The 20,198-nt window shown below is 39.5% G+C and overlaps 1 protein-coding gene across 2 annotated transcripts in view; it reads right to left on the bottom strand.

The window, feature by feature from the left end:
• unc5ca (unc-5 netrin receptor Ca) overlaps positions 1-20,198 on the bottom strand; it is a 178,561-nt gene that overhangs the window by 24,914 nt on the left and 133,449 nt on the right. The window contains exons 5-9 of one of the 2 annotated variants that reach the window (XM_071483089.1): positions 16,911-17,091; positions 14,318-14,485; positions 13,816-13,980; positions 9,347-9,403; positions 266-457 (exon numbers count right to left, since the gene is read on the bottom strand). In XM_071483089.1, the coding sequence (XP_071339190.1) occupies positions 266-457; positions 9,347-9,403; positions 13,816-13,980; positions 14,318-14,485; positions 16,911-17,091 (763 nt within the window). The remainder of the gene's footprint in view (positions 1-265; positions 458-9,346; positions 9,404-13,815; positions 13,981-14,317; positions 14,486-16,910; positions 17,092-20,198) is intronic. The other variant, XM_071483090.1, reaches the window with a different exon arrangement.

Here is a 20,198-nt window from a genome sequence, read left to right as displayed (position 1 = left end):
TAGTAAACAGCTGATCTGTCTTTTTTTTTAAAATATGCTATTTAAAGAGTAACTTAACAGACCCTGAAAGTCTTCCAGTGGTTCAGTTTCTCACCTTGCCACAGTGATGTACACAAGTACACCAAGAAATCATGACATCAGTCAGGTGTTGTTACAGATTCAACAGGTTTGAAACTTTCAGCCAGATATGGCGGCGAAACTTAGTGTCTCTACCTGAGTATTCTTTCCACCCTGGATCAAATGTCATTTTCATGGCGTTCCTCACCTGATCTGGCTGTTTTGATATTAACAGACTGGAAGCCTCCATTGAGCGCTGAAGTGTCGATGATGACTGAGTCAAAGTCACGGTGTGTCTTGCGGTAGACGAAGAGTGCCACGATGACAGAGATGACCAGGCACATAATCACTGCGATGACAATGCCCACGTACAGTGCCACATCATCTGTACTCGGAGCAGCTAGAGGGGACAGGAAGAAAAACAGACACATACTGTAAGACAGACAGATATTCTTAGAGCCAAATATCCTCAAAAAATCTCTCTCTGCCAACCGGTAACTCTCTGCTGGTGACCAGCAGAGAGTTACCGGTTAGCAGTATAGCTGTGGACATAGCAGTGTAATGTATGTGCACTTCAGGCTGTTTGTCATTGAACAAATGCTACGACTCCTCAAGACCAAAGTTCAGGCGTCTCTCCTGTGCATTGTCATTGGAATGTGTCACTATCAGTTAATGGTAAATATCTTGAAGATTACCATAGAGGTAAAATATAAATATAATATAAATATTTTTCTCTATACTGCACATTTGATATGTTTAGTGTCAGCTCATGTGGGTTGCTCAGCTCTGCTTGCCCATCTGTAGCTGAGCTGCAACAGTGATAACTCTTATGTAACAGCAGGGCAGTGGCAGAGAATACAGCCATATTTTTTTATGTAAGACAAAATGAATGGCATAGCAGAATTCAAACTAACTTTATATGGCTCTTTGTCATTCTTAACTTGTGTTCAACAATTTCACCATCACCTCAGACCACCTATCAGACTCAAAGGACAATCTCTATAGGTTCCATTTTAAATGAATTTTTTAAACAGCCCTCCAGCTTGTGTAATATGATAATTTGTCGAGACAGCGGTAGAAAGAGGCAGAGACACCTTTCATAAAAAAACAGAATGGTACCAACTCTTAAAATTTAATAAGGCTGTTAATTATTTTACAAGGGTCCTAACATTCTTTTTCTATCCGGCTGAGACTTTAATGGTTTTTGAGTGAGAACAATGGTGGAATTGTCATTCATGATCCATATTTTATAACAGAGGAAGGGGCTAAGGAAATTTTAAGTGATGGGTGATGTGGATGGGAAAAGGTATGAGTGGCACAGAGGAAATGAGGAAAGGATGAGAGGGGACAAGTCAGGAGCAGAGGGGAAGAAAGATGAGAAAATAATAGGAGGAAAAGTCAACACGTGAAGAGGAATATAGAAAAGTGGACACACAAGCAGATGTGGAGTGAATGGAAAAGAATAGAGAGGAAAGGAGGAGATGGGCAGATACGATGACAGGAGAGTAAAGAGGTTAGGGTAGTTAAAAAAGAGAATAAAAGAAGCATATTAAAAAAGAGAATAAGGAAGCAGGGAAGATGAGACGAGACATGTAGGGCACAATAAATCAGGAGAGAAGAGGAACGAAAGAGGAGAAAGGTGATAACAGCAAAGCAGAGGAAAACGGGGCAAAAGAAGCAGAAATGCACTTGAACTTCAAAGCAACAAAACAAACAAGCCTACAAATTTAAAATGAAAGCGCCTGTGAAACTTTTCGGAGTAGTCTCACACTTAAAGCACTCCTCGAATAATCATGTCCTCTGTAGCATGTAGGAGGGGATTTGTCTGCAGCTATTAGGAAGACGACAGAAAAGTATAGGAATGCTCTTTTTAATCCGCCCTTAAAGTTGAGACGCAGATAACGGGCTTTTAGCTACAAACAGCCTGAGACATTTGCTAAAGGATTTGCTGTTGTCGCATCAGAACAAGTTCAGAAAGCATGAACCTGATTATGCAAAAGGAGAATCCTTTGATGAAGCGCACAAACATTTACACTCACATATGCCTTAGCATGGTACACACATAGACACATTCTCAGAGGAGAGGTCACTCGAGATGGTGTTAGCTACTCATTTACCACTTGAGGGAGCTGTGAACCACTTCTAGTGTCTCTGGGGAGCTGAGCATGTCAGGGGCAGAGCATGTCCAAAGCATGTCAGCCATAATGAAGTCTGAGACTGTGATGAACCAAATGGCTCAGGACACTTCGTCCAAGGAACAGAAAAATTAGTAAGTTCTTGAAATATTGCGGTCAAGCCCTAGTGACACAGTATTTTTAGAATAACCACCATCTTCACCAATGTTTGAATTGCAAATATATGTAGAATAACTACTACAACTATCAGCATGGTATAAATGTGTATTAACATGGTGCATGGTGTGATTTCTACTTTGAGAAAAATGTAATGTCTTTCTTAACCAGGACATGACTTATTCTGACACTAACTAAACTAGAGCTGACAGGCTTAGTTGAGCAATTAATTAGACAAGCATCTATGTGGATGATCGATGGTTGAAAAAAGGTCACATATTTGCTGGTTTTGAGCCTATTAGGAGCTGGGTGCTGGACTGCTCGTCACAGAAACCAAGACATATACGTATATGTCACTTTTTGGTCCTGGGAGATTGTGATGAATATTTTTCACTTTTTCTTATTTCACAGTCCTAAATTAAAGACTTGTAATGTCTTAATGTCCACTTGTTGAACTGATGATCTCCACAGTAGTTTAACTTTGAGTGTGTGCAAATGTTATGCCCACAAAAAGCAGATGGCGGCAGAGGAAATGAAACATTCATAGAAATGATGTTTACAACCTTTGATCTGTGTTTCAGAGTTTGTACTCTTCTCACACAGTTCTTTGACACTGGGGGGTTCATTACAGCAGCTCAACTTGCTGCCAAATATCTGTTCATCACGTTTAGCAAACTTAATCTAAGTTCAGCACCTTGACATCTTCAAAGTTCAACCCGTACTGGTTTTGTCTTTTCCTTTTGATGCTGTTAAAAAGATTGCTGTGAATTCCCTAATGCCCTAACTACACTGCTGCACAAAGTTGCCCTGTTATCAAGGACCTTGCACTTGCCAAGGGGGAATAGAATTGGATAATCCTCTTAAGTGCCAACTCCCTGATCTTAATTATGATCATCATCATCCTCATCTATTAAGGAAATCTTTATCTTGTCTCTGCTTCAACTTGAAGGTCTAACTTCAGAACATTACAGATGCAAGGCAGACCTATAAAATATCACTTCTAAACTTGCCTTTCTGATCCCATTTTCCTATTGAGTGTTTTGGGACATTTCGGGATAAGTTAACTAGGCTATGGCCTGCTGAGTTCTCAATATATGTGTTTGTGTGTACTGTGTGTAACATGATTTATACCGCTGGGCTTAAAAATCCTTTCTTCACTGTCTTTCAGTTTAAATCCCATCTCTCTCAGATCCTTCTCTCCCTCCGTAACTCACACCTCTCTCTCTGACTCCCTCTGTCTCTCTGTCTCCATCTGTTTGATTTGTGGATGAAGGAAACAACATGTCCCATTAGAGCTTCTACTTGCCTGTGTAACCTACATACCACTGCTAGATACCAAATGTTTTCTTTTCTTTAAATTCTCACCTTTTTTCTTAGCACATTTATTTACAAATGATGTCTAAGACATAGCAACAACAATATTATACATGGTCATTTATCTGTTATTGAAATCCTACTGTACAATTAAAGTACTGCAAAGAGTAAAGAACAGTAAAGAGTAAAGAATAGCCACAATGTTGCCCACATTATTGAACCAATCATTTCTTTCCAATTCCATTTCCAATTAGTGGCTATGCTACTGTGAATCATACTAAAATGAGTTGTCCAATCCTTATTATTCTTTCAATAGATTTTTCAAAGTACAACTTCTTTGGTGGATTGATTTCTCATTCTCTCTTGTACCACTCAAAGACAGAGAATTTAGAAAAATGGCAAAGAATTTAATCAAGAAAAAAAAAAGCTTTAAATTACCATAGCTTTTCTTGAGCACTCAAGCCCTTTCTGAACTCTGTATGTGTCATGTTCTTTGGTCTTTCATTTCATTGTGCTCCTACATAATAATCCAAAGCACTGCTTTGGTTGAAAACTACCTATTCTTTACTTCTGATGTTCTTTTACTGTCTGACAGCCTTACAGCATGGGGTGTCTTTTTCTGACAAGATTGAGGCTGAAAAGGGGCCTGAAAGTGGGTGTGCACTTTTGACCAAACCCAGATGAATGAATAATGTCTTTGGACCTCTGTGTGTATCTGTGTGTGGCCTGAGGCTGCGCTCTGTGAAGCCGGAATGACAAAATCTGCAGTGATAGAATGAGGAAGGAGCACAGTCTGACTAAGTACTGATAGGCACACACCTATGTTCATTTTTATAAGCACTCATGCAAGCACTGACACTCAGAGCGAATGCCTGGACTGACATGCACACATGGACACATCCATATTAACTTTTATCCACAAGTCAACTATCTCCTGGGCTTTTTCCTCCTCTTGACAAGCAGTTTCATGTCCGGAGCGCTCGTCCGCGAGCCAAGATAAATTAGAGTTAGATTAAAAATATGTGCCTTTCAGTGGACACACAAGAAAGGAATTGAATAAATGATAAATCATCTGGGAGGAGAGAGACACGCATTCAAACATCCTGTCTGTGATGTTGCACCCAGTATTACCGGACAACTCTCTATAGGAGGGAGAATGTTCTGTTCTATAGGTCAGGACACACAGACACAGACACAGACACAGACACACACACACACACACACACACACACACACACACACACACACACACACACACACACACACACACACACACACACACACACACACACACACACACAAACAGACACCACACCAAAATTGATAACATATCCACACAGATGGCAAATGCAGAAAAAACAAATATGCACATTCGAAAACAAGCGTGATGGAAGAACTTGAGCAGGACACTGAAAATTGTATCTGAATATTGATCCATCAGGTTCAATTTGCAGAGAGCTTACATGGAGACAGTGGTGTGTGTGTGTGCGTGTGTGAGAGAGAGAAAGAGAGAGACTTTGAAGAACACTGTGAAATACAGTGCTGACAGTATCTTCTTTTTATTTGCTATTTCTATGTCAGTGTCTTTTGCCCCTTTCCATCCAAGTACATGTTTCTAATCACATACATGCTTGTGTGTATGAGTTCAAACACTTGTGTAAACATGTACTACAGGCCAAGACTCTCTTGGTATTAACTTCAGTCCCCTTAGAAGAAAAAACTAAATTTTTGGAGATTTCTTGACAGATTTTATTTTATATTTGATCCTTGGTGGTTAAAGAAATCTTGGTGTTTGGCATTTAGCAAGTGTGAAGGTGGAAAACGTGTTATATTTTTGACAACCTACCATCTTTCCTTCTTTTCATGGCGAGAATTCATTGCAATTTGTCATAGTTTTGCATAACAGGGTTACCTTACTCGAACAAGATTGAATGTTGTGTTTGTGTTCAGTGTTCATTGTGCACCTGCCAAATTCAGTTTGTTTGGAGCGTAGTCGAATCAAGTGAGTGAGCTAGTGTACGTACGTATGTGTGTGTGTTTGTGTTTGCGTGTGTGTGTGAACTGACGGATGCTGCATCTCACTGTGTGTCAAAAAATAATTGACATTGTAATTGGCACAACTTTATTTACACACAAAAATTAATTTGGTGACATACAGTTGGTAACCATATGTATGTGCCAGTGGGTGTGTGACTGTGTATGTGTGTATTTACAAGTGGATAAACCTTTGGGGCTAAAGCAATCACAGAAATTAAAACACACACACTCTCTTGCACACGCAGTTGATTACATACACGGGCAAGCAGAGCAGAAGCCCCAGCTCACCCTCAGTCAGCATGGATTGCTGTCTATTGATTGGCTGAGCTTTCTGTCACTCTCTGAATCTATCCAATCTGCCACAGAGAGGATTTAAAAAAGGGGGAACAAGGATAACTCAGCTTAGCTCGTCTCTATCTTCTCTGTGATCTGCATCCAAAGCAGAGCTGTGGACAATCACTACTTGAAACTCATTCAACTGCCTTTTTGATCTTTCTTGGCACAAACATGCAAACGCCACCCATACTGCACTCCTGGCAGACACATCTGCTCTAAGTAACTGGCAGGGATGAACGGAAGAGAGAGGGAGCAAGCGAGAGAAAGCAGCAGTCATTTGTAAATGTGTCTATGCTTATCTCCTCTATAGAGGGGAGGGAAAAAAAAACTTGACAGTTGTTGGTGCCAAGAAGTAAAATATGGACTCACTAGAGCCAGAAGGTGTATTTCTGTCACTACAAACAACTCTGCATATGAAGTCGTCACATCTCATGCATTGTGTAACAACTGCCTAATACAGTGCAACTGTAGCTCCTTAATGAACAGACTGAAAACAAGCCTTTCAATGTAACTGAAAGCGACATTACGACCTCTTTCAGTGGCTGCTGGCCACAAATATGAATCAGAAAATACTCCCAGTCTCCCTCCACATAAATCTATGGCTCAGCTGTGTTCCTTCCACCCTTTGCCTCCCCTCAAGCTAAGCTGGTCTGTAACTGACACAAACAGCCACTGTATATCACATTCTCAGAAAAGAGAAAAAACAAAATCGAGGCATGAAAAAAACAGTTTGTTATTTGCTTTTTGGCTTGATGGTGAAGTTTTCAGCCTCCATTCATGAGATATCCTTTGATAACAGCACCGTGCTTACTTTTGAAGCAGTCAGCAGCGACCACAGTGTGACTAGAACGACTGACAGAGACATTAATGTGGCATCTACTGTAGGTCTGACTGAGCTACAGACCTGGTTGCCTTCTTGAATCGTCTTAAAATTGTCTTCCTGTTGATGCAGACATTGCATTTCCAGACAGAGAATACGGAAATAAAGGAGGGGAACCATGTTTTAGAAATCTCAGCACCTCTATATAATTATTTTGCCATTGGTATTGATCAAACACCCTATCAACTCCCTGCAGATGGAGTGTGGTCATGGTTGTGCAATGGAGCAGTGAAACTCTTCCATATTACTTCTTTAACTGACAGCTGAGAATGCAGAATCTGATTCTGCCTACACTGGATGTTGAACCAGATATGAAGGTGGTCGGTAATGCATTTGTAATCTGACTTAAGGCCACATGCCACGGTCCTCTTAATGCAGTAGTGTTTATACAGGTGGACTGGCTTTGCATGTGTTCCTTTATATATCTTTCATGTATGTCACACAGACAGTTGCACCTATGCAGGTACAGAAAGTATAATCTAAGATTAAGCCTACATGTAATTCAGTCACAATATGCAGGAGCCAATGTTGTGATAAACAGGACAAATGTGTCAATATCAGGATAAATATGCTCTCATAAATCACATTGTTAAGACTAAATGTAAAAGAAAAAATAAACTGTAACTGTAGTCATACTCTGAGAAAACAAAATGAGCTTAGTGAGTCTCAAAGCCACTCATGCAACCTCCCAATGCTCATGTTACTGACTGTATTTTTGAATATTAAAACCAGAGTGACAATCTGTTAAATGAGCTATGACTGCTTCTATCTCCTCTGTAGCTCCCTCTGTATCTGTATCTGTCTGGGACCAGTCATCTCTCAAAACACTTTGGGATGATGAAACTGCTTCAGCAGGCCCTAAACGAGAGTCATTAGAACACATCACAGACGCTCACAGATTGCTTTGAAGATAAAGCGAGAGCTCGTGCAATGAGAGAAGTAAGGAGGCACGGTAATAATAAGTGGCAGAGGTCCTTTCCCTGCTGCACCTCTCAAATTCTGTGTTCCTCACAGTTTATAGTAAATCTCCTTCATTATGTCACTTTGAGGAGCCAACAGTAGCAGTGAGAAGTGGAAAGAAAAGAAAGATGGGGAAGAGAGACAGAGGGGGAGAAGACAGCAGGATAGGAAGAAAGGAGGCTAGCAAGTACACATGAATATATTTTACACCTTATTATCATTTCTCACTCCTTTAATTGCTCATTAAGAATCTTTCATACCTTTCAAAGTGGTGCTGCCCTTGTCAGGTGATCTTGTGCCTTTCTCTAAATAACTTTTTACTTTCACAAATGAAGCATTACAGATGGGCCAGTCTCACAAATCAATAATTTCGAAGGATACATCAAAAAAATGGGTCAAATCATTAACGCTGATTAGAAATTTCAGTGTTTTCAGTGTCCATCGTTGGACCGTACTCCTTTGAGTTCTAAGCGAACCAATACTCTTGTAAACACAAAGCAAGTGTTCAGAACTGAGGCGAATGGCCTGTTTTGGCAGCGATTCAAAGAGGGCTGGCTACTCTCCAAAATGACCACAACTGCAACAAACTCACAAACTGTGAATCAAGTGAACTGGTGCTGAATCGATTCGCTGCTATCACACAGGAAGAAAGAGAGAATCAAGTTAATTAAAAGGAATCTGTCACCACCATGGTGCATTCATTTTCAAGACATCCCTCGTGGATCTGGCACTACAGTTTACATGATGGAAAACTGATTGTTTCAGTAGACCTCCTATGCAAGATGTACAATATAAAGGTACATAAAAAAAATAATGAAATGGAAATCTATAACAGAAAGTGTATAATGCTCCTGGGCAAAACCTTCAAAGTTTGGTTTATGATATTTCCTTTCTATTTGTATGATGTCATGTCTTACTAATTCTAAGTTCTGTTTTCCACAATTTAAGTCAAAGGAAATTGTAGTAAAATGGCTTGGAAAGTCAACTGTACATAACATGATTATAGTTGTGGGGAGTTCACTTTTAGTTTAAAGGAGGAAAACATCAAACTGCAGTTTCTGCTGTTACTGGTTACTACCTAGAGGATGGTAAAAGAAATATACAGATACAGCTAGATATAACCAAAGTAATAGAAACATTCACCTTAAATAATTCAGTTTATAGGCTATGCAAAGTCCCATTAAAGAAGCTAAGGTGTAAAGGATCAATCTACCATGACTTCATTTGTCTGGGAGCAGAACAAAAAACAAGTGAAGCCACTGTTTGAAGACATTTGTTTCATCAGCACAGCAAAAAAGATTGGACTTCAAGGGAACAGATCACAAGACAAGACCAAAGCTCTCAAAAATGACATGTAACAATAAAATGCAAAGTGTGAGCCAAAGGTTAATGCTCATTCACAGAAAGAAACAGGAAGATGAGGAAGACAAAAGGAACACGGTTGAGGATAAAACATAAAACATCAACTTACATGGGATTCCCAAATCACTCTTTTCTTTGGACTCAGTGGACTTCTGAAACAATGAACCTTGGGACAGGAAAAGGACGGGATGATGGAATGGATGAAGGAAGGGAGAGGAACAAAACAAAAATGAAACAAACAAGTCAAATAAAATGGGACAAACATGACACAAAAAATGCATCTACTGCATATGCCAAAGTGTGTCTCTTTCTTTGTGTCAGCCGTACAGTAATTTTGGTTGTCTTAGTCCACAAATCATTATCACATGAGGTTGGAAAGAAATCAAAACTGAAAAACAATGAGAAAGAAATAAGATAACTGGAGAAACCCTGATGCCTGTAAGGCCAGTACTGCTGTGTCATGTTGAGTGGTCCACTTAGTCAGGGCAGACAGGAGGTCTATGACACAGATATACTGCTGATGTATAATGTATAATTGAAGTGCTGGTGTATAATTAATAAAGGCAACATGGTGCACTTAAAAGCTTCTTGTGAAATCAGCTGACTGCAGAAGACACACTGATTGGGCACCGAAGAGGAAGAAACACTGACAAGGTTAAGTGGGGTGATGTGCACATAAAAAAAACCAAAAAAACATTAAACATGATTTTGGTGTTGCAGGTAGCGCGGCTTAAATTGCTCAGGGGAATTATAAGTCCTGTTGTCACTGCACTGTTTCATCAGATTTTTTTATTTTTATATTAAATAACTTGACAAATGACTGCATTTACATGACTGCATCTAACAAATGTCACGTTGATTAATGTCTGACTCAGTGATGATAGTAGGAGCAGCACGCCATGACAAAGATTTGTCATGTTCTAATTATAACACAATTGTTCAAACAGATATGAAAATATGATGGCAGTAAAATGAATTGCAAATGATTTAGTAAGAGCCAACATAAGAATTATGGATAGAAAAGATAAAGTGGAGTAAATTAGGACAAAATGTGTAAGAAAGGAAGCAGAAAACAGAGAAACACACAGTGCAGGAAACAATACGCCAAAGGTGATTAGAGTCCTCAATATGAAGAAACAAAAGGGGAAGAACAGAGCTTTCAACGGACAGATGGCTTGTTTATCTGCTGATACTGATCACTTTGTATAATATAGCAAACACTAAAGTTACATAACAGCCAGTATCTCTAGTGATTACTGGTTTTAGGCAGCAGTGTTTTGTAGCACACACACATACACACACACACACACACACAGAGTAGGTAGAGAGTAAAAGGACATGTTCTCAAGGATGACACACAGTGGAGCTCTGAGTGAATCTGTTCCAAGATTCCTGATCGATGTGTCAGAAAAATGTCAACAGGCCAAAACATATAAAACAACATTAACAACTCTTTAAAAAAAACCCTGAAAGACCTACAACTTCTGTCACTGGCACACACACACACACACACACACACACACACACACACACACACACACACACACACACACACACACACACACACACAAACGTATATACACACACACAGCCTCGCACTGATATAACTCTCAGAAAAACATAAACACAAAAAGAGAGGAGACACTCCACGCAGGGCAGACATGAGGTCGAATGGATTTCTACCTCTCAGGATTTAACAGGACAACTTTAGAAAAAAGGTGGCAAGAGACCATGGAGGGGATGAATAAGGGGGGGGAGGGGTGTTAGTTGAGAGAGAATGAGAAAGAATAAAAGAGGGAGAGTAGAGTGAAGTGCTTTTTGAGCACAAAGTCAATTACAGAGCACCATCTAAAACATTAACTCCCTCTCTACGTTGACAGTGCATTATCACTTCATTCACTTGCCTGAAATCCTAAATTACCACTACCAGCAACCAACCACTGCCATACATTTTTCAAATTTTGTTTATTTACTATTGTAAAGCAAAGCCCAAAGAGTTGGTGTTAAAACTGACATAAAAATAAACATAAAACATGCAGAACCAAGTATCTATAGCTGGAGTTTTCTGTACCTGTTCTTTGCACCAAATAAGGAAACAACTTCAATATGTCAGTGTAACTGCCCAATCTGGGCGCCAGAACCACTGAACCATTTTCTGTCTGCGTAAAGACCAGACTTTAAAAGAGCCGTCATCCATAAACCAAATGGAAGAATGGTACAGGAGTCACTTCAAGCCTTTCAAATATACCCTACCTATAAAATGCTCTGCGTACAGAAACCCCCTCTGAGGACCATACACAGCAACGCACAATTCATGGATTCCTGCTAATGCTACAGGAAACAGTTGAAACATTAGTGCTGACATAAAACCATGTCTGTGGAGTCACTTTAAAGACAGAAAATCAATCAGGGGAAATGAGCCTAAATCCATACGTCTCGAGGTTTTATCTCAGATTCTGAGGCCGTACCTCACAGGCCTCAGGGAATCCCTCTGATGGATCAGAGACACAGTATATAATACATTGCGTGGGGAGTGGGCAGGACTCTGCATATACAGTAAGTTCTGTCAATAACGTGCCTACGGGAAAAGCTTTTTGAGGGATTATATAATAATTATTCCATAGCTGATGACAAGGACCATCTATCAAATCATCACTACTATCCACTCCCCTCTGGCTGCAGAGGTAAATCCCTTTCACAAGTAACGGCTCACTCAGCTTTAGACTGTGCGCTCACTGATGAAGTATATTCCCCTCTGAACAGAACTCATAACTGAGTGCTTGTGACTCATTTATTTACTTTTTATTTGACCAAGAATGAGGGGCCCAGCTACAATATGCAACAATGAAACACAGACAACACCGACTACACATCGCATGAACAGAAAAATTCGTAAAAGTACATGTAAGACCACCAATAACTCTCACATAAAAGCTCACACCTTACAAAACAAACAAACACAGTGCATTCTTAATTTTTGTAAATGAATCCAAGTATTCAGGGCATCATAAAGGCTCCCTTATCAAATTTGGTGCATGCGTAACAGCATGTCATTGGATCCAAGGGACATACGTGCAACTATTAACACTGTTTGGTTGAATTTATTTGCAATTTTCACCAGGACTTTCTTGAAAAACAGATTTCAATCTCAAGAGACTACTCAGGTCCAATAAAGGTCACCATGAGGTATTAGAGAGCGTCTAAGTGAAAGACGGGTTACACAGCCATACTCTTATTAAGCATGTTAGGTTGCAGTTTTTTTTTTTTTAAAGGGGCAATCATTTTCCAATGAGTGCATCGGGTCCGGTCAATTTTAACTTCAAATTTTAAAAATTTCTGATTAGGATGAACAGAGATTATCCTCTTTGGTTGCCATATTGTGGGAGAAAAAAGACTAATGAGAATGGATGGCATAATTACAAGCAAGAGTGCATGTGCACTTGTTTCAAGGACTGTTTTCCTTTTTGTGTTTTCTTTTTTTACATTTCTCTCCTCTTCACTGTGAAAGGCCTCTCTCGCTCCCTCTCTCTTCACATCAGATGCTTGTCCGCCAATTAAACTGAGCAAAGGAAGTAACAAGCTCTATTCCTACAAGTCAACAAATATAATTGCCTCCACCTTGGAAAAACTGCTGCAGCTATACTTGTGCCATTAGAACTCAGGCCACATTTTCCATGTGGTATTAAAATTTACCACAATTTTTTTTCTGGTGTCAGAAATTCTGGCAGTGGGGAAGGTTTGATGATTGTTTCACATCATTATTTATTATTTGTTCCCTTATAAAAGTTTTTTTTTAACTTAAGTAATGGACAAGAAAGAGGGAAAAAAGCATTCAGAAACCCTCCAACTATCCACAATGAACACAAGGGAATCAAGTATATGTGTAAGGCAGAACAAGAACAAATCACTATAAAAAGGAGAAAGGTGTAGGTAGGTTCCTGGAGAAATGCATAAAACAAGATATACTGAGAGGAAGCATCAAGAAAAACTTAGCAATGAGGATGGGAGAATGGATGCAAAGAGCAGGGTTTGCAGGAGGACAGGAGAGTGAGATGGTGTGGGGAGGAGCAGAGGGAAGAGGAACAAGGATGGCACCCAACGAGAAGAAAACTGCCTAAATTTTCTGCTACACAGGAAAGTAAATACATATGCAATAATGTTTTAAACCAAGTCTGATATTTTAACATCTTCAAGAATTATGGCTGAGGAAATTACAGTTTGCAGTTTCTAGACTCTAAGATATCACTTTTAAGGGTTAGTTTTATTTAAAAAATAACGAGTTATGGATTTCACATGTGGATTATCAGTGGTTTAAACTAACACTTCCAACTGTCACGTTACATATTACACACGATTGCCTCATTCTTTGCCTAAAAATGGGACCATAGGACACCACCCCAATGGTCTGTTTAACCTGAGGTCAGTTAACTTTCAAGTCAAATATCACCTGAAGCAGTAACTGTGAGGTATTTGTTCAAACTGGCACACTCATTTTTCAGATAAGATATATGACACAACTTCGATCCATTTAGATTTGCCAATGCTTTGGCTCCGAGAGAATCATTATTGTCAACTCACTTTGCATACAGAGTCCGTCGGTACAGTTCTGAGACTGGAGTACGAGCCCATCACAGTCCTTTCCTCCGTTTTTAGGAGCTGGGTTGTTGCACTCCCTCCTCCTCCACTGGGTACACTCTGTCCCACAGGCTGACCACTTACTCCACTCTGTCCACACACCGTCCACTAGAAGGAAAGGAGGCAAGGGAATATGAAACACAAGGGACGTGAAAGAAAACAGATGAGGCCAAGAATAATGTCATCAATTCAAAAAGTGCAACCTATGTAGGGCTTGAAAGGTAATAAATAAGGGTAGAAGTGAAATTTAGCAGAAGCTGAGTGCAGGAAAAAACAGAGGTCACAAAGTAAAACAGCACAAAGTGGAAGTAGATACAGTGCAATACACTACAATATGAATAAAGTTAAATGAATACAGTAACGTATACCAAAAGCACTGTGCCAAAGCTGCATAAACTAGATGTATCTGGACTAATTCAACTGGAATAGAAAATAACAGAATTACCAGTGCACAGTGTGGTGCAGGACAGTTTCTGTATGGCCTGTCCATCACAGGGCAGTCCTCCATTGAGAGGGGCGGGGTTAGTGCAACTCCTGGTTCGTTTCTGGAAGCCTCGACCACAACGGCTGTTACACACTGACCACTCCGTCCATGTCGACCAACCACCATTCACTGTGGCAACAGAGATCAGTCACTCAGTCAGTACATTGTTCCATCCATGCATTAATAACCCTTAACTCCCACCCCATCTTGGAGACACCACATCTCCAAAGGTGTCAGTCGTGTGTACCTGAGGTAGGAGTTATTTATATGTTAGGTGGTGAAAAGTTAATAAAAAAAACAACAACCAACATTTTACTCCTATTTTACTGAAAGCATTTTTTCATTTATTTGCTGGTTTATATCTGCCCATTTGTCAAAACAACAGATTGCAAGGTGTTGTTAACTCTAAGCTACTGAACAGCCCTCAAAAAGGCAGAAACAATCACACACATATACTCTGTAACAACTTTAAGCTAAGGCCATCAGGAGTGGATTTTAGATTGCCTGTATGTAAAACAAATAGAGGGAATTTTGGTTTTATTGTAGAGGTCATGATACTGTACTTGTTAAATTGTTAATTTAGACTGATAAATGGCATTTGAGGTGTTGAATGATGTTTTTATATATGTACTTTATAAGAGCGAATTAATTGTTTATGTGTATTTGTGTAAGCAAACGTCCTTGCTGCAAATGGCCCCTTGAGGGAGCGATGAAGTATATTTAACTAAACTGAACAACAAACTGTAGCAGACGTACTGATATAAATGCCTCAGTTTTGTAATGTCGATACAAAATAGGTCTGTGATGAAGCACTTAAATGGCAAAAAGTGCATCTTCTTGATGCTGTTTGTATTAAAGAGGCCTCATCATGAGTGGAGAACTCTGTGATTTTAATGTGTTGTTTGATTTAACTGAACCATTTGTCTTAATGTGAGTCAGTATATGTTTTACAGATGCCAGGAGGCTTGGTTGTTGAAGTTTACTGAGAACAGCTGGATTTTCCTGCACAACAAAAACCACACACACACACACACACACACACACACACACACACACACACACACACACAAACAAACACACACACACTTAGCCTGCTGCAACTGTTGCACGATCATGGCTCTGAGTTTTCTTAATCCTCACTTCCCCTCTCGTCTTTGTACCTCCACATTTCTCTGCATCCCATCACATTTAGACTTGACTCTTTCTTTGTTATTTTGTATTACTGATGTTTTTCTTAAGAAAAAATGTGGCAGTATGGTGCAGACAAAGATGAGGGCAGATGAGACAGAAAGACAGAAATCAGGTATAAAGTTAGAATGAGTCAAAAGAACACCCAGAGAGAAAGTTGACATCTGCAGAGGTGTAGTGGGCTGAAATTCCCCTGCTGCTTCTCGACAGCTCTGTCTCAGCCCAGTGGACAATGCCCACTCTCCTTTCCCAATTAGAAATGAGTCATCAGATAGAAAGTAACCAGCGAAATCAGGTACAGTTACTTTTTGTTATAGATTCTTCAACCCTTTTTTTTTTCTACTTCCCTCACCCGCCTTCTCCCGCCCTATTGTTCTCTGCTTCTCCTTTCTCCTCACCTGTCTCCATTCCAGCTATGGCTGCTCCATTTTTTCCCCCTCATGTTCCTCTGTTTTTTCCGCTACTATTTCACCTTGTCAACAGTGTCAGCCGGGCCCTTGTGGAGCCGAGAAGATTGAACCACAGATTGAACAATCTATTTCTGTAAGGATACATCAGTGTCAAACCACTCCATCTCTCGCCGTCTGTATAGAACACGCACACATGCACAGTTATTTTTGATTGAAACACTCCTCCTAGTGAATAGAGCCAGTCCTATATTTGAGAGGAACACTGTTTGTGTGTGCTTTGTGTGTGTTTTTCTGTACATTGTTTCTCCTCAAAATGTTTCCTTTTTCCTCATGTCAGGCTGGCATTTGGCAAAATGGAAAAAAAAAAAAAAAAAATAGAGGCAGTGAGACATATGAGGCATTTTCCTCCGCTCAACATGCTTTTTCTTCTCAGTTTTTTGTAAAAACAGCACAAGAGGAGCTTTGCCTGAAAAACAAACTAACACCATTCAGAGCAGCTCTCTTCAAAGTTATTTTTTGTTTTTCACAGCTGTTATCGTGCCATATGCTGCACAACTCATTTGGTGGTGGGACTCTTGGATGAAAGCTCAGACATTTGGGAAGCCCAAGTGTTCTAATTTAAAACCGAGGGCGTGATTGGTGGATTTTAATTGGGTGAGGTTAAGGGTGATGTGGGAATATCAGGCCAATCACAAAGAGAGTGTGTTGGCATGGCAGTAGAGCTAATTTCATGTGGCAGATGGGTGCTGGCTTGGCTGATCAGAGACATTGCTGGGTAGCTGCAGCTAGCATTTAAAAAAGGTGTCAGATCGGAAACATTTGAAACTAGACAGAAAATATGTCACATACACTTATAAAAACAGATAACCCATATCAGAATAATTACAGCTTTTAATGACAGGATATTTAGCTACGTATTGTCTCGTTCACACACACACGCAAGCACACAAACTTACCATAAACAATAACAGTTGCTGTAGTGCTTCGTCTTTTGGCCACTATGTTCTTAGCCACACATGTGTAGTTGGCTGTGTCAGACAGACGCGCCTGCTTGATGATCAAGTTGTGGTCGATGGTGATGTAAAAGTTTCTGTCCTCTGCTGGGTCAATTATCTCTTCATTCTTCAACCACTCCACCTGGAGGACAAAGAGAAGGGAAAATGAGGTCAGTGTGAAGGTTTCTCCATCCCTCAGATGTGCAAAAAGAACATTTGGCTATAAGGACACTATGGAGAATTCATGTCTTATCTGATTTTACAGAGCAAAGGATTGTTCCTGCCATGAAGCCCCCCCTCAAAAAAAAGAAACCGGGTAACAATTATTCATCAATCTAAGTTCTTTGCCTTTTGCAACCACAATAAATCTTGTCAAAGAAATGAGGCACTGGACATCAATGTAACATCAGAAAGACGTTGGACTCTTACAACTCTAACGTCATCAGACATTAAATTGTGGTTGGGAGTGAAAATCGGGTTGATGTCAAAATCTAATGTTGGGTAATTGAAATTATGACCTTCAGCAGCCTTTGGGTTTTGTTATACAACTAGAATGTTGTTGTTTCACACTGTGTGTCAAGATGGCCGTGGTTCAAGACATTTGGAAGATGTTGGATTTTGCTGTTGTTACTTCACACCACAACTTAAAACCAACAAAATATCAACGTTAGTTGTGGTTAGTATTGTGAGTGTTCAGTATTGATGTTGACATTAGAAGTTGTCCTGACATTGAATTTTGGTATCAGTCATCTCAACCTACATTCAAACAAACATCAACGTCAAACAACACTGGTGGCCAGCTGTGTGTCAGCAGGGATATGATCACATAATAATCACAACTGATCCACCCTGAGAGTCCATTAGTGAGCGTCAAAGAAGCTAAGAGAAAGTTTTGGTATCAGCTTGTTTTTCAACCTTTTCAGATGACAACTAAAGATGTAAGAACGTTAGATGTTGTAGTAATTTTGTGTTTCAATGGTTCCCCACAGAAGCGCTTTAAGGAAATGTCACATGAAAGTAACCAATAATCTCTTGTCAGAATCATTCTCATATATAGTAAATCTTTGAGATTACAGATTATAAATTTACAAGCAAATAAATGTACTTTATGGGGTAGGATGTAATAATAATAATAACAGTACTCATGAACGATGAAGCTTCGGGAAGATGTTTATGCAACAAGTCACAGAAATCACACAGTTGTAATCAAAACACTTTCATCCACAGTGGACCCTTCACAGAAAGGAACCCCGGGGTGGCAGTGTAGAAAAAGGAAATGTCCCAAACATATGCTTTCGCAAAATACTTTGGGTGAAGGGTAGGACAGCTGGAAACTGCCCAATTTATGAGCCTAATCACATTTCCTGAGTGCTGTATTTACTGGTCCAAACCCTCATAAATTCAGCCTGTCCAAGCTTTATGGCAAGCACATAAATGTCTGAGCCGCGTTGTTTAATTCACATTGTATAATTTCCTCCTCCCTTCGCATTAGGAAATGGAAATCTCAGATGCAGAAAAGAACAAATACGGTGTTATTCTTCAGTTTACTGCCTGCTAAAGCTCAGCTGCCGTTCTTTTCTTGCAATTATTCTACCTGCCTCTCTGTCTGATCTATAGAGATTCTGCAGTGCATCTTAGTCATGGGGCTCAGTATAGCTCTGAATTTTCAATCTTAAGTGAGATGCTGTGTGACCTTTCAGTTTCTATTAGAAAGTAAAGGTTATACTGGAGAGAAAAAAAACAATGACAAAACAAACAAACAAAAACATAGAACATATACAGCCCAAATGGTCAGGCAAGGAGTTTTTCCTAGTCCAGCTATTTTCTCACAAACAAAAGAAAAAGCAAAGTGTGTTATGCAGTGAAAAAAAACAACATGGATCTCTATTCATGTTAAAGCTAGAGAAATAAGCTGTGCTCACTGAGAACAATGAAAACAGCCTTTACTGAAATACAAACTTGACTACGGAGTTGAAATTGTGGGAATTGTTATGCTTAAGGTGTGTATGATCAAGTTGACCTGAACCTCTGTACATCAATAACAAAACATTGGTTTGCTTTCATAGGTTTGACATGGATTATTAAAAAAAGGAAACAATTGTGATTGGCAGAAAAAGTTTTCCTATTGAATTTACTCAATTTCTGAAGCATACACTCATCAATCTTAAACCTAATTTGCCTCTTGTTATCATGGTAAAATATCCAAAGCACCAACTCAGGGGACCTGGAATATTAGAGGGTGAAAGATAAAACAACTTCAACTGTTGAAAAATGAAAGTGACATTTCACTTCAAACTCCCTTATGAGCCCTGGGGGAATGAGTGTATTCAACTGCAGCTGGTGCCAAAAAGCTGTGTGGTAACAACAAGAGAGTCTGTTTGTGGAACTGAATTATTACTTTATTAACTTCACTTAGCCAGCAGGTGTGTTTGCATCCAGCTGTTATGCGCATTTTTAATATGCACACAGTGCAAACGAAAAAACAAAAAAACAAAAAAACAAAAAACACACAAATGGGACAAAGCACACTGGAAAGAGATTCATCAAATAAATGATGACGTACAGAAATCATGTGACTCCAATTTTTCATTGTGGATACATGAGTGGACAGATGAGGAGTCTGCAATGCTCCTTGAATTAATAAAAGAAACAACAATTTCCATTGTCCAGTGTGCCCAACACCAAACTTTCCATCACATTAATACATTTGTGGTTTTCCTTCGTTTGAGGTTGGACTGGTGCTCTTTCAATTATGTCATCTCGTTGCACTCTCTTCTTCTGCAGTGCTATAAAGACACCTGACTGAATGTGTGTGATGAAAGTAAACTGGAAGCTGTAATGGATAATAAGTGTGATAATTAGTGTCTTTTAGAATGTATGAGCACGTGCCCATAAATTGTTTCAGTGTTTTAAGAGCGTACTTGAAAGACTGGACAGAGAATATGTGTGAAAAGTTTGCTGTAAAAGATGAGAAAAATCAGCAGTGGTAGACAGAGCAGAAACTGAGAAAAAGAATTCAACAAGTGTTTCATAGTGTTTCAAGATAAAACACAAAAAGAGGAAAGAGGAACAGACTAGTAGCTGTTTACTTTGATGCTTTGAAACTGAGCTTCTCTCACAATAATCAAACACACACACACACACACACACACACACACACACACACACAGTGTGTAAACACAATCATGGGTGCACAGGCTGAAAGATTTAGCTAAACCTCAGTTAACAAATGCTGCCTAGCACAGTCAT

This window comes from Trachinotus anak, unplaced genomic scaffold (assembly GCF_046630095.1).
Source record: "Trachinotus anak isolate AG129_WGS33_773 ecotype Australia unplaced genomic scaffold, CSIRO_AGI_Tana_v1 ptg000008l, whole genome shotgun sequence".
Lineage (NCBI taxonomy): Eukaryota > Metazoa > Chordata > Actinopteri > Carangiformes > Carangidae > Trachinotus > Trachinotus anak.
The sequence above is the reverse complement of the archived record's forward strand: the minus strand, read 5'-3'. Positions and strand labels throughout refer to the sequence as shown.